At 41.8% G+C, this 13,133-nt stretch overlaps 1 protein-coding gene across 2 annotated transcripts in view; it reads left to right on the forward strand.

The window, feature by feature from the left end:
• The window catches only part of LIPA (lipase A, lysosomal acid type), a 104,535-nt gene extending 91,875 nt beyond the window's left edge, over positions 1 to 12,660 (forward strand). For both annotated transcript variants that reach the window (XM_059900952.1, XM_059900949.1), the window contains exons 6-10: positions 1,161 to 1,297; positions 3,840 to 3,986; positions 4,868 to 4,939; positions 11,396 to 11,467; positions 12,348 to 12,660. In XM_059900952.1, coding sequence (XP_059756935.1) covers positions 1,161 to 1,297; positions 3,840 to 3,986; positions 4,868 to 4,939; positions 11,396 to 11,467; positions 12,348 to 12,581 — 662 coding nt within the window. In that variant the 3' untranslated portion in view covers positions 12,582 to 12,660. The remainder of the gene's footprint in view (positions 1 to 1,160; positions 1,298 to 3,839; positions 3,987 to 4,867; positions 4,940 to 11,395; positions 11,468 to 12,347) is intronic.
• The last annotated feature ends 473 nt before the right edge of the window (positions 12,661 to 13,133 follow it).

Below are 13,133 nucleotides of genomic sequence, written 5' to 3' on the forward strand. Positions count from 1 at the left end.
AGCTACAAGGATGCCATAGTACACTTTATTTACAAATAATTTTTAAAAGTCATATATATTTTTAATTTATGCTGATGATAAAAGTATTGTGTATTCATTGGAAACAGAAACAGAAAATTTAGCAAAGTTTAAAAAAAAAAAGATTGCCAGGAGTTCTCTGGTGGCTTAGTGGTTAGGACTTTGAGCTTTCACTGCCTTGTCCTGGGTTCAGTCCCTGGTCGGGGAACTGAGATCCTTCAAGCCACGCATTGTGGCTCCCCCCCTTCCCCCCAAAAAATGCTCATAATTCGAGCAAACAAGAGTTCCTCTGATTAGGGACTAGAGACCTGTCCCATAATTTATTTAATTCCCCCGTTAGTGTTTACTGTGACTCATATCTTTGTGTTCCTATCACACAATCTTCTTAGAATACATTCCTAGAAGAAAACTATGATATGAAAGGTATGAATGCTTTGAAGTGTCTCCATATACGTGGTTAAGTTGCCTTGCCCTCACTACCACTCCTCTTTGTCAGCTTGAGAGACTTCAAGCAACAAGTAACATGGACGTAATTGCCCTTCTTATCAATGGACTTAAGCATTTTTTTCATCTATATTCGTTCTTCCATGACTTGTCCATTGGTGTCCTTTGCCCCACTGCTTTCAAAATTGACGTTCTGGGGCCAAGTTTAAGGCAAGAAGTGACCTGAGAGGAAGCTAAAAGATATTTTAAAGCTAGAGGATTTCTAAATGTGTAAGTTCCTTTCGAGTCCTTGGCGACTGCTTTGAGTACCTTCGTACATCATTCTTAGTGATGGAGGCGGAGCAGTAGGGGATGGACACAGTGGGGTGGAGCTGTTAGGAATAGTCTTGGATTCCCTGGCCTACATCATTAAAGGAACGGGAAACATCTTCTGGTTCTAGCAACCTGGATTTCTTCCAGTGCATATGTAGGCTGAAGATCGAAACAAGCACTTAACAAAACTTGATTTACTGGTTTAATCAAACTCAGTGTTTGTGCGCATAGGGGTTCAGAGGCCCTCATTTCACGAGTTTTGCCTCCTGGCATTGCTTGCACAGTTCTCAGATTGCCACTAGAAGGCGACACGCATGCCTGCCCTTGCCTTTTCAGAGAAAAGTCCCAGAGGATGGAATTCTGTTATTTTCCTTTTGTTCCCACAGGTTTCATAGCATTTTCACGGATCCCGGAGCTGGCCAAAAAGATTAAAGTGTTTTTTGCCCTGGCCCCCGTGGCTTCAGCCAGGTTTGCTACTAGCCCTCTAGTTAAATTAGGACAATTTCCAGATCTTCTCATTAAGGTACTTGGATTCCCCCCACCTCCACTCCCTTCCCTCACAGATTTCCTTTTTGGTTCTGAAGAATTGGCCTTTAGAGGAAGAAGGTGTGCCTTCCTCCCCTGTGTTTTGCTATCAATGGAACAGTGGGTTTTCTTCTCTCCGTGGTTTTTCTTTCCCCCTTCACCCCTACCTCCAGATCCTGGGGAGTCAGGGAAGGTATCCTTAACTCCACACTGGAGCTCCCTGTTCTCGTGGTTAACACGTCAGTGCAACTCCCCACCCACCTTACAAAGAGAGCACGAGGAAGGCCAGGAGAAAGCAGCTTCAACCTCCTTGAAGTTGCCCTTTATTCCATAGGGTGGGTCCGTGCCTGGGAGTAGGCAGGAGATGGGAGACAGGCGATGTGCTTATTCCACATGCCCGACCCTGACCACACGGAGGGTGATCTATTATATTTTGTTATATGGCCCCTAAGCAGAGGCCAGTAACTTCATCGGACCTCAATGTGTGAACCCTCCAGGCTTCGCTCAAGGAGGAAGCAGTTTTTATGAGGAGTTGAGAGCCAGCTGAGGCCAGATGGTCCGTTACGCATGCACCATCTATGTTTTATGTATGATACGTTTGTACACACACATATGAAATTCTATACAGAAATATATACTTAACTTATACTTATCTCTTGGCCATTTAAGAAATATGTTCACAGGACATATAGGCTATACTCTGACCTCAGAATCTGACTCTCACATAAGATGGGATTCTCTGTACCAGTGATCAGACAGGCAGGTAAGATGTGGACCCCTCTAACCACATTTATTTTAAATACCTTGGATAACAGAACCTTCGATTTTCATTATAAACAATTCGGAGATTACAAATAAAGTACCCTTCAACTACCAAGGCTTCTCCTAGTGCCTTCCTCAGAATTAAGCACCATGCTCAGTCTGGGGTCTTTTCCTGTAGACCTTGTGTGTGAATTTATATACCTATATAGGTCCAGAGAGAAATGTATTGTTTTGTTTTAATGTAGACAGTATCCAACTATGTAACTTGAGTACCTTGATAAAGACCCTATTTCCAAATAATGTCACATGTTGAGATACAGGGAATTAGGACTTCAACATATCTTTTTCAGGAGGGACACAATTCAACCCATAAAACTGCCTTTGTAGGCATTTGAATTTTTCACTCTGCTTGTCCCTCCAGAGGGTAGGCATCAGTGAAAGTGTAAATTGTAAGGAGACAAATTTGGGTTCACTCTAAAGAAGATCTTTTTCCTATTTCCTATTACACATGTACACGACGATCTGCCTTGAGGGCATAGTGACTGCCCCAGAAATACTTGAGCACAGGTCCAGGGGCCATTGGTCAGGCCTGATGTACACCAGGAGTCAGCAGGCGTTTTCTGTTAAAGGTCCAGATAATAAATATTTTTGGCTTTGTGGGTCATATGGTTTCTGTTTCAACTACTGAACTCTGCCTTTGTCTTTTTTTTCTTGGCTGCGTTGGGTCTTCGTTGCTGCGCGCGGGCTTTCTCTAGTTGCGGTGAGCGGGGGCTACTCTTCATTGCCGTGTGCGGGCTTCTCATCGCGGTGGCTTCTCTTGTTGTGGAGCACGGGCTCTAGGCACGTGGGCTTCAGTAGTTGTGGCACATGTGCTCAGTAGTTGTGGCACATGTGCTCAGTAGTTGTGGCTCGCGGGCCCTAGAACACACGGGCTTCAGTAGTTGTGGCGCACGGGCTTAGTTGCTCCGCGGCAAGTGGGATCTTCCTGGACCAGGGCTTGAACCCGTGTCCCCTGAATTGGCAGGTGGATTCTTAACCACTGCGCCACCAGGGAAGTCCTCTGCCTTTGTCTTGTGAAAACAGCCAGAGACAGTGTGTATAGAGAAAAGCATGGCTGTGTTCCAATAAACTTTATAAAAACAAGCAGTGCTCTCAGAGGAGGCATGGGGAGTTATTGTTTAAATGGGTACAGACTTTCAATCTGAGATGTTGAAAGAGTTCTGGAGATGGATGGATAGTGGTGATGGTTGCACAACAATGTGAATGTACTAATGCTGCTGATCTGAACACTTAAAAATGGTTAAAATGGTAAATTTTGTATTAAGTATTAATAAACCCCAAAAGGCAGCGGGCAGGACTTGGCCCACTGGCCAATAGCATCGGATCAGATGTATGTGTCCTAAGCAGACACATTGCTGACCAACCACAGTTTCAACTCTTTCTCAGAAGTCGCTAGCAATCCATCAAAGTCAGATGAAACTTTGGGGATGGCCCTGGGATGAGGGATCATTCAGGCCCCCTCCCACTGTAAAAGTCTTCTGTGGACCTATTTGATTTTTTGCCTTCTTTTTTTCATTTGAGACTTTAAATACACGTCTATAACATCTGCTATTGCCTTAGTAGACGTATCGCACAGGTGTCCTAGTTTGAATGCCCACTGGTTGCCATTTCTCTTCTGAGGCCATCCGTGGACACGGTTGGCATGTGTCTGCTTGTGAGGTGGGACGTGGAGGCCATACACCAGAAGGAAATGCTGAGATATTCTTTTTATTTTGCAGGACTTATTTGGGGTTAAAGAATTTCTTCCCCAGAGTACATTTGTGAAATGGCTGAGTACGCATGTTTGTACTCATGTCATTCTGAAGGAGCTTTGCGGAAATATCTTTTTTGTTCTGTGTGGATTTAATGAGAGAAATTTAAATATGGTATGTATGTTTACAATAACACTTGGTTTTAACTGTCAGTGATTTTATATCTGTGAATGTGCTTCTTTGTGTTGGAGGATGTGGGAGAGGCAGGAATGACCTCATTAGAGCTCTAAAGGCTCTTTCATTTAAGGGGTATAAGAATCAACCTTGGCAGGTGCCTGGAACACCATTTGTGTCTAACCTCGGGCCAGCCATTGTCAGCTTCCTACATTGTACCTCTGTGGAAACTATGGAATGAGGAGATTGGTCATCATTTAAATTGCAATATTTGTATTTATTCTAGTGATCTTTTTCTTCAAAATAATTACTATAAATGTGTTTAAATTTGGAATGGCCATTTACACACACACACACAGGCACACACCCACCCACGTATATATATTTATTTATTTATTTTATAAAATGTAAACCCTTGGCCAGCAATGTGCTGGTGTTTCTAAATACATTCGTAGTTTGTCATGTTGTATTTTGAAAACAGGCCTTAAAATTCTGGAATGAAGGCTCTAGGGAATTTTTAAGGGATGTTATTTTTTCTTGTTTCTGATGAATAAAAGCAAGGTACGATTGTTATATAAAATTTTGGAGATTCAGAAAAACTTGAAGAAGAAAATAGAAATGAGCAGTCATCTCAACCAATACAGCCCCACGGTTACCATGTTGCTGTATATCCTTCATGTGTATTCTGTGTGTGTATGTGTGGTTATTCATATTTTTACAGGACGTATTTGTAGTCAAAGAATTTTTTTTCCTGCTCTTAATCTCACGTGTTTGAGATTGTGGCTCTGTAGTTTTTAATGCTTCAAGGTGCGAACTGTGTTTATTATCAGTGCCTCCTTCAGGCTGTTTTCATTCTTTATTTCCACGTGTTTATTTTGCAGTCTAGAGTGGCTGTGTATGCCACACACACTCCTGCCGGAACTTCTGTGCAAAATATGTTACACTGGAGCCAGGTACGCATTCCAGGAGTACAGTGGGGGGTTTGTGGAACATCGGCCTTAGAAAGTTCTGTGCACTCCATGAAGCAAATAGAAAGATAGTCTGCTTACACATCTGGGCTGCTTTCCTTCCTGAGTCCTGGGCTCCTGCCACTATGTTTATGTTGCTTGTGTATCCTCCCTGGGGGAGACTGTACTACGGTGTGAGTTCACCAAACAGCTATCGGGGTTGACTTGCTTGTTCTTTTCTTCCCCCTCCCCTCTGTCAATTTTTCACTGAGTCCCAGATTTATTTTATTTCTGTGTTGCTCCAGAAAGCAAGATTTTAGAGCAGCTTTGGAGATAGGAGCTGCTATTTCAGCATTATGAACACTGTATGCCTGAAACCTCAGTGGAGTAACAGAGCTAAATCAGTCAAGGATATAACTAAGAGACACTAAATTTTAAAGTAACGTTTTGATTGTATGATCACACATCACAAAAGTATGCGTGTTCATTCTAGAAAATTTATAAATTACATACGGGTATAATAATAAAAATTCTCATAAGGTGAAAAATAAAATTGTTCTGTAATCCCACACAGAGATAGAGAATGTGTACCAGGGATGTAAAATGTCTCTGCATTCTACTCCATATCTCTTGCTGCGTATCATTTCAGAAAGAAGTGGTTAAAGATACAGATAGAAATCATAATTGTAAAAATAGATTGATTTCTTTTCTTCTTACTCTTTTATAGCTTTTTTTTTTTCACCTGACAATATGTCAGGGACTTTTTCTACCTCAGGACATGTTTTTGTATAATTTTTCCCCCCAAATTCTTTTTAAATATGAATTAACTCACCATTTAAGCTTCAAACCAAGATGCAGTGAGTGCCTTGGATAGCAATTTTCAAACAACTGGCAGTCACTGCCTGCATCAGAATCATGTGAGTTGCCTTTAAAAGTACACTTTTTAATAAAATATTATTTTTAAAAAGTAGGGGATATTGGGTTTGTGGTAGAGCTGTTGGATTAGCTACAATCCAGGCTTTTAAACACAAAGACTCCTGTGTCCCATCCCTAGAGATTCTAATTCATTTGGACTGGAGTGTGTATACCTTTATTTTTTTTAAACATCTCTGTCGAGGTATAAGTGACACACAATATTTAAAGTGTACAATGTAGTATGTTTTGCCATAGATATACACCTGCAAAGCCATCACCACGATCAAAACAGTGAACGTATCTGTCACCCCCAGAGGCCCCCTTTAATACCCCGTCCACCCTCTCCCATCTGCAGCGACCCATCTGCTTTCTGTCACTATAGGTTACTTTGAATTTTCCAAAGTTTTGTCTAAATATAATCATACAGTATATATTTGTTTTTGTCTGGCTTCTCTCAGCATAATTATTTTGAGATTCACCCAAGTTGTCATGTGCATCAGTACTTCATTTCTTTCTGGTGCTGAGTGGTGAGAATTTATATTTTAAAAAAATTCTGCCCATTAGATTCTTCTGCCCAACCGGATTTGGGAACCTCTGATCCGGGACATCACTGGCGCTTCGGTATCGTTCCTCAGTTGTCCCAGGAACGCTGTCAGTTGCGAGTGCTATCGGTTACCTCTCCTTGGGCTCATCCCTATGGGACCAGGCGGGACCCAGCCTGAGGCTTTTAGCCCCATAGTGACTGTAAGGCCTAGTGTTAAGCGTCAGTGACGCAGTACCAGAGTTTGGCCTAGAAGAGGGGCATCTGGAAGGCAGGTAGCTCATGACATGCTGCAGAGCACACCCTTACCTCTGAAGGAATGTCCCGAAACCTTCAGAAGTCCTCAAATGTTCACTCCCAAGTGTCCACTCCGTCCCCTACCTTTCTCCTCGGGCACTTCTCCATCTAGAGCCGCTTGTTTTCTCTGTATACCCTGCCATCAGAAGAGCCTTATCTCTCTGAGCATTTTTACCCTCTCACCTAATGGACATTTTTCAGCAAGGTCCAGTTTCTGTCACCTCAGGAGTCAGTGCTCCCTTGTGTGGAGGACCACTGAGCTGGGCTGAAGGCAGATGCTGAGCAGCCCACGCGTGGTACCCCCCATGCCTCAGCAGAGCGCAGATGACCGCCAGCCCTAGCCTTTCAGGTACCCTTGGGAATGTGGTGGCCAGAGCTGTCAGACTGCCCTGTTGCATGTCACGGCACTGTAGTCCTCTAGCCTTTTGTGCTGCAGGCCCCCACTGGCGCTGGGTTTGCCTAGAGCTCTTGGCTTGGCTGCAATCCAGGCCCCTGCTCTTGTTCCAGCCATTTTGTCAAGCAGCTGACTGGGGCCGGAGGCTGCTGGCTGTGGATCAGAGCACCACCCTCGGGCCCAGTGGTGACCCTGTGGGTTTAGGTCCTCGCCGCATCGCAATGTGCGCCGCGAACGTTTCTGACCCCAGATTCCCTGCAGAGGGCAGCCCTGCCCTTTGTTCTTCTGCTCCGTGTGTCATCCCTTTGTTAAGAAAATGGTTGCTTTGTGCAGCTGTTTCATAGGACCTTCTTGATTCTCCCTCCTCTGGGCTGTTGGCCAAGGGCTGCCAGCCAGGGACTGCCACTCTCTGCCTACCCAGGACATGCTGGGACAGCAGGCCTGGTTCCTGCTGGGAGAGGCTTTTGCTGAGGGTGTGCGGGGCCTGGACGCCGGCAGGCTTGAGGGCTGCAATTCAGATGTGAAGTTGGGAGGTTTCCAGTGGCAGGAGTTTGGGGGTGCCCTTAAAGGCCATTCTATTCATAGTAAATTTTGAAATGGATCTTTTGTATAAGTAATTAGCATTCAGTTCTCGAAGTTCTAAAACCTAGTTCTTCACTGGGTTTTTAAAATTTAGCTTACAAATCTTCTTCTTCTCTTTATAAGCCTCCCACGTTTCAGAGACCCTCCGGAATCTCTAGCCCCCCTTGCCGGCTATGCCCAGAGCCCAGCTACTTGCTCCTGTTTGAAGAAGGCCGGTCCTAATATATCTACAGTGCTGTTCAGAATTACTTAGGGCGCTATAAAAAAATACAGTTTCTTGGGTCTACCCAAGACTTGTTGAGAATCAGAATTCCTGAGGGTATGGCTCTGGGATCTGCATTTTAATAAGCACCTTGTAAGATCTGATGTTCTCTATTGTTTGAAACCTGCTGCTTAAAAAAAAAAATGCATAATATACATTAGCTAAGCTCTTCAAAACACTGTAAGAGACATTTAGTGAAATTTTTGTTACATGTTCATTATGAAATTTTAAAAATATGTGAGTACAAAGAAGAAAATACATTACCTGTATGCCTACCACCAGGGATAACTACGATTAGTATTTGCGTATTATAGGGGAGGTAAAATTTTTCCTTTACCCTCTTTGGGTTTCTGATTGGGACCGCTATAGGACAAATTAACTGGAGAAAAGCATATGTATTTTATTTACGTGTACATAGGAGCCCTCACAAAAATGAAGACCCAAAGAAGTAACTAGGCCTAAGTGCTTATATACTAGGTTGAACAAAGAGTAGCAGTTGTGGAAAAGTAACTAAAATATATGGGGAGACTTACAAGACATGAGAGTTATTTTCACAAGGTCTTTTTGTATAGATGTCTCTCAGCCTCCTCTTTTACGCTTCTTCCTCCTGGTATAGGGAGGGCTTCTTTCACATGGGAGTTTTGTGTTCTCCTTTTAGAAAGAAAAAGGAAGGTCAGTGTCCTCTTCACATCTTCTGTTTTTCAGGTGCCTTTAACTCAAAATAATCATTATGCCAAAGCAGCATATTTTGGGGTGGCATGTCCTGAACTCTTACACTGTAACCTTATAATTTTTTGGTATAATTGTTTCCATTACAGGAGAAGGATTATGCTACATGCACTTTTTAATAATTTTAGTTTTTATTTGATTAAACAGCATTGTATTTCTGAGGTGCAGGCTAAGTTGCTGTATCAAAGACCCTAAAATACAGCAGCTAAGTAAATAGTTTTCTTCCTCAGAATCCAGTCCAGACATCAGTGGCACACGGTTGTGGAGGAATTGTGACTTCTCCGGGAAGTCATGCGGTGACCCGGTGCACTGTAGCTTGGCCATCTCTGGGGTGCCGGCCTCTTCTGCCTGGTTGAAACTGGGTCACGTTCATGGCAGTTCCAGCCCCCAGGAAGAAGGCACATAAGGGATATGGTTCCTACCCTGGCAGCCATGTGCTTAGCAAAAACTTTAGAAATTTTATTACTGAAAGGAAGAAGGCAAGAATGGGTACTGGGGGGCAAATAGCAGTCTCTGCCATAATCAAAAATGATGTTCCAGGTCAATAACTACACTGAAAAATATCTGTAACTGAGGACAACTTTTTATTGTTTGAATTTATAATTATTATTATTACTACTGTGATAGGTTTTTTCGGCAATAAAACATTCTGGGATAAATATTCTTGAATTAGAGATCTGTCCTTATACATTAGGCAGATGACTTCCTTAGGATACAGTCTTAGACTTAGTGATCAGAGGGTAGGCATCTCTTTAAGACTTCCAAATATGTATGGTACTTTAGCAAGGTTGAACCTACTTACATTTTCATTACCAACAAGATGTTAAAATAATTTTTTAAATTATTTTACAATAGTTTAAAATTAATTTAAACTTAAAATATTCATATGTGGATAAAGGTGAGGTGGAAATGCTTATAATATTAGGAGAGACTTTAAAAACTGTCTCTCCCAGTATTATAAGCATTTTCACCTGACCTTTATCCACATAAGATTACCACTTAAGTATAGCCATAGTGCACGTTCAATTTTACTTTCTGACTTTTCTGCACTTAGTATTATTTATAAACAGTTTTTCTTTCTATTGTATTATATTTATATTTACGACAGTGGCATACCATGTGTATATCGATGTAATATAATGTATTTAACCAAGTATCTGTCATTAGATGTTAGCTTATTAGCAGGTTTTTGTTACTATAAATAGTCTTCTTCACATTTCCCTCCTTCTGAGATGCCCTTTCAAGGGCGTAGTTTGAAGTCCTGTGACGCTGAGCACAAAAGTCAAATCTGAAGTTCAGCCTGAACTCTCGGCACGTCTTTCCTTTGTTTCTACACTCACTCTGGGTGCTTTATATAAAAGCCAAAGACATATGTGAGAAAGTGACAAGCTGATGTCTGTCTGTGGGGGCAGAACAGCTTGCATTGATATATTTTCACTGGCAATTAGAGCTAGGGAAGAGATGCACTAACAGGTGCTGTAAATTCATATCTTACTCTGCTTGTTAAATGTGCTGCAGGTATTAATATGTGTCACTTGCAATGGCAAAAGCAGATGCTAAACATTCCCCCTGTAGTACCTCATCTCACACTGTTGTTTATTGTATAAAACAGTAGAATTTTATGCAGTTGATAAGAACTGAAGCCAAAGGCAGTTCTGACAAAGAATGCCTAGGTTTGTCCTGTTTACCAGGCGCCACCCTCTGGCCAACGCTTAAACAGTTTCCAGTTCATTTGGTTCGCCAATTTTGGATTTAATTCTTGACATATTTTTAATTGGGGGATATAGAGGCGGTATGGATTTGCATTATTTAAAAATTTATGAATAAGTGACTTTTTGTTAATATTTTTATATCATGCTATCCTAAATAAGCATACATTTAAATTTCATATACAATATCATTTCATGGCTCTAGTATCCTCAACTGATTAGAATTGTTCGGTGTGCAGTACAATTTGGTGATTTTACTGGTACTGGTACTCAAGAAAAAGTGTTAAATAAATGAAATTAATAAAATATTAAATAATATAGTCAAATAGGATGGATATATAGGAAATATGGAGATTATATGTAATATAATTACATGTACAATTAATGTATTTACATACTAATATAAATCTATTTATCCATATAAATACACATTAATATATTAATCCGTGTGTTATATGTAATATGTATTTCTTTTTATTTTTTAACATCTTTATTGGAGTATAATTGCTTTACAGTGCTGTGTTAGTTTCTGCTTTATAACAAAGTGAATCAGTTATACATATACATATGTTCCCATATCTCTTCCCTCTTGCATCTCCCTCCCTCCCACCCTCCCTATCCCACCCCTCTAGGTGGTCACAAAGCACAGAGCTGAAATATATGTATTTCTTTCCCAAGTGAGATAGTTAACTCTTCGTCCTGGAAAAGTTTAAGATTCAAATTCCAATAAAAAAACATCAGCGTAAAGTTTATCCAACGGATTCAATGTTGATCCAGTACAGCACATATGTGTAGCTGCTTTACTGTGTCATGTAATAGCTACTTTCCAATCACACAGTGAGAAATTGAGTCATTTAGGAAAGGAGAGCAAAATTCTGCCGTTTTATTTTAAATTGCAGTTTGGAAATTAAAAGTGAATCTGGGTATCGGTGTAAACTTGCTATCTGAGGGGGTGAACTCTTGCAACCGGTGATGCTATATCAGATTTCTGTGTTAGATAACTTTATTTCTCCCGCAATTATCTTCTGTCTAGCTGATTAAATTGCAGAAGTTTCAAGCCTTCGACTGGGGAAGTAGTGCCAAGAATTATTTTCATTACAACCAGGTAAAGTCTTCAGAGTCTTTAGAATTAAAATGGGCCCTGAAAACTCATCAAGGAAGCCAGCCTGAGTTATGAGGATTCTGGCTGGGCTCAGGTGCGGGGCGAAATGGTCGGGAGGGTTGACTAGGTAGCCTTTGTTTTTCCCCCAGTCAATTCTAGAACAACCTGAGCATCCTGGTTCGTGCTTTGGACTTTGTCCTTTCCCTGGCTCTGTATAAATAGTCACCTCTGTCATTGGTCATGAGTAGTGACCAGGCACACAGACGTTAAGAGTCAGACAAGCCTAGGGCTGTTACCTGGTGGCTGGGGGCCTTGGCCAAATTGCATTGCCTAAACCTTTTCTTCCATATACAAATGAGTTGACCACTTTTTGGATGCTAAGGGCTCTAAAATGTGAGGCACTCTGCTCGTGTTTTTCTTATTTAATTCTCAGAATATCCCTGTGACATGGATGTGATGATGATGATGATTAAAGAGGAAGAAACAGAGGCTTAGAGAATTTCTATGACTTGTGTCACACCCCAGAGGGAAGGGAGGTGTGGGTATGACTCCAAAGCCCCTTCCCAACCACCTGGTTTAGTTCTACAGCTTGGCATCAACTACCTGGGAGAATGACGCCTTCCTCCCAGGGGATGAAACTCTCGTTACCTTGCCCAGCACAGGGTAACAACTCGATAGCTAGCAGTTGTAACGGCCAGTATTTTTTTCTTGCGGGTTAGGCTTCTTTTTGTTCTGGTAATAGCAACTTGAAAAGTAAACAGAGTGATTTTCAAAATTTAGTCTTTGATTCTCAGATCAGATTTACTAATCAGTGTTTACTGGGGATTGTATTTTTGTCAATTAAAACAACGAAGACAAAGCTTTCTATGGGTTTTCATTACAGAGTTCCCCTCCCTCTTACAATGTGAGAGACATGCTGGTGCGGACCGCTGTTTGGAGCGGGGGTCAGGACTGGCTTGCGGACGTCAGCGACGTCAATGTCTTACTGACCCAGATCTCCAACATGGTGTACCACGAGCACATTCCTGAGTGGGAGCATCTTGACTTCATCTGGGGCTTGGATGCCCCGTGGCGGCTCTATAATGAAATGATAAATCTAATGAGGAAGTATCAGTGAACGCCAGACTGGAGACATTTACTATCAAGTCATGTTAAATTTGTTTGCTTAATTTCTCTAAATATACTTGTTTTCCTTTCCCAGGCGTTTTGTATTTTTATATCCAAGAAAATTATGCCGTTGAAGATGCCCAGTTCTCTCCAGTTAGGATAAGAAATGCTTTCGCTTTTTTTGTCTAATCAAACAAACTGCCTGCAAACCTTTGATCCTCTCCCATGGGGAGGAGAGTGGTCTTAAACCTAAGGAGGGGTGGGTGATGGTTTGGAAATCTGCAGTTTCCACTGAGCGAGGCTGTGAGTGGAGACTGAGCCCTGATTAACCCCATTTGCAGGTAGTGGCTGCAGGTGGGACCCTGGATTCAAGGACTGTCCATCAAATGCTCTCCTTGAACAAATGAAGCAACCAAAGCTGGCAGAGACAATGCCGTAGGGCCCCCAAAACATAGATTTAGGGGTCTAATGTGATCTCTCCCACTACTCTGTAAGCTTGAAGATATATCTTACTTATCTCTGTATGCCCAGAATCTAACACAAAGCCTGGAATATTAGTGAG

The sequence above is a fragment of the Balaenoptera ricei genome, chromosome 16, assembly GCF_028023285.1.
Source record: "Balaenoptera ricei isolate mBalRic1 chromosome 16, mBalRic1.hap2, whole genome shotgun sequence".
NCBI lineage: Eukaryota > Metazoa > Chordata > Mammalia > Artiodactyla > Balaenopteridae > Balaenoptera > Balaenoptera ricei.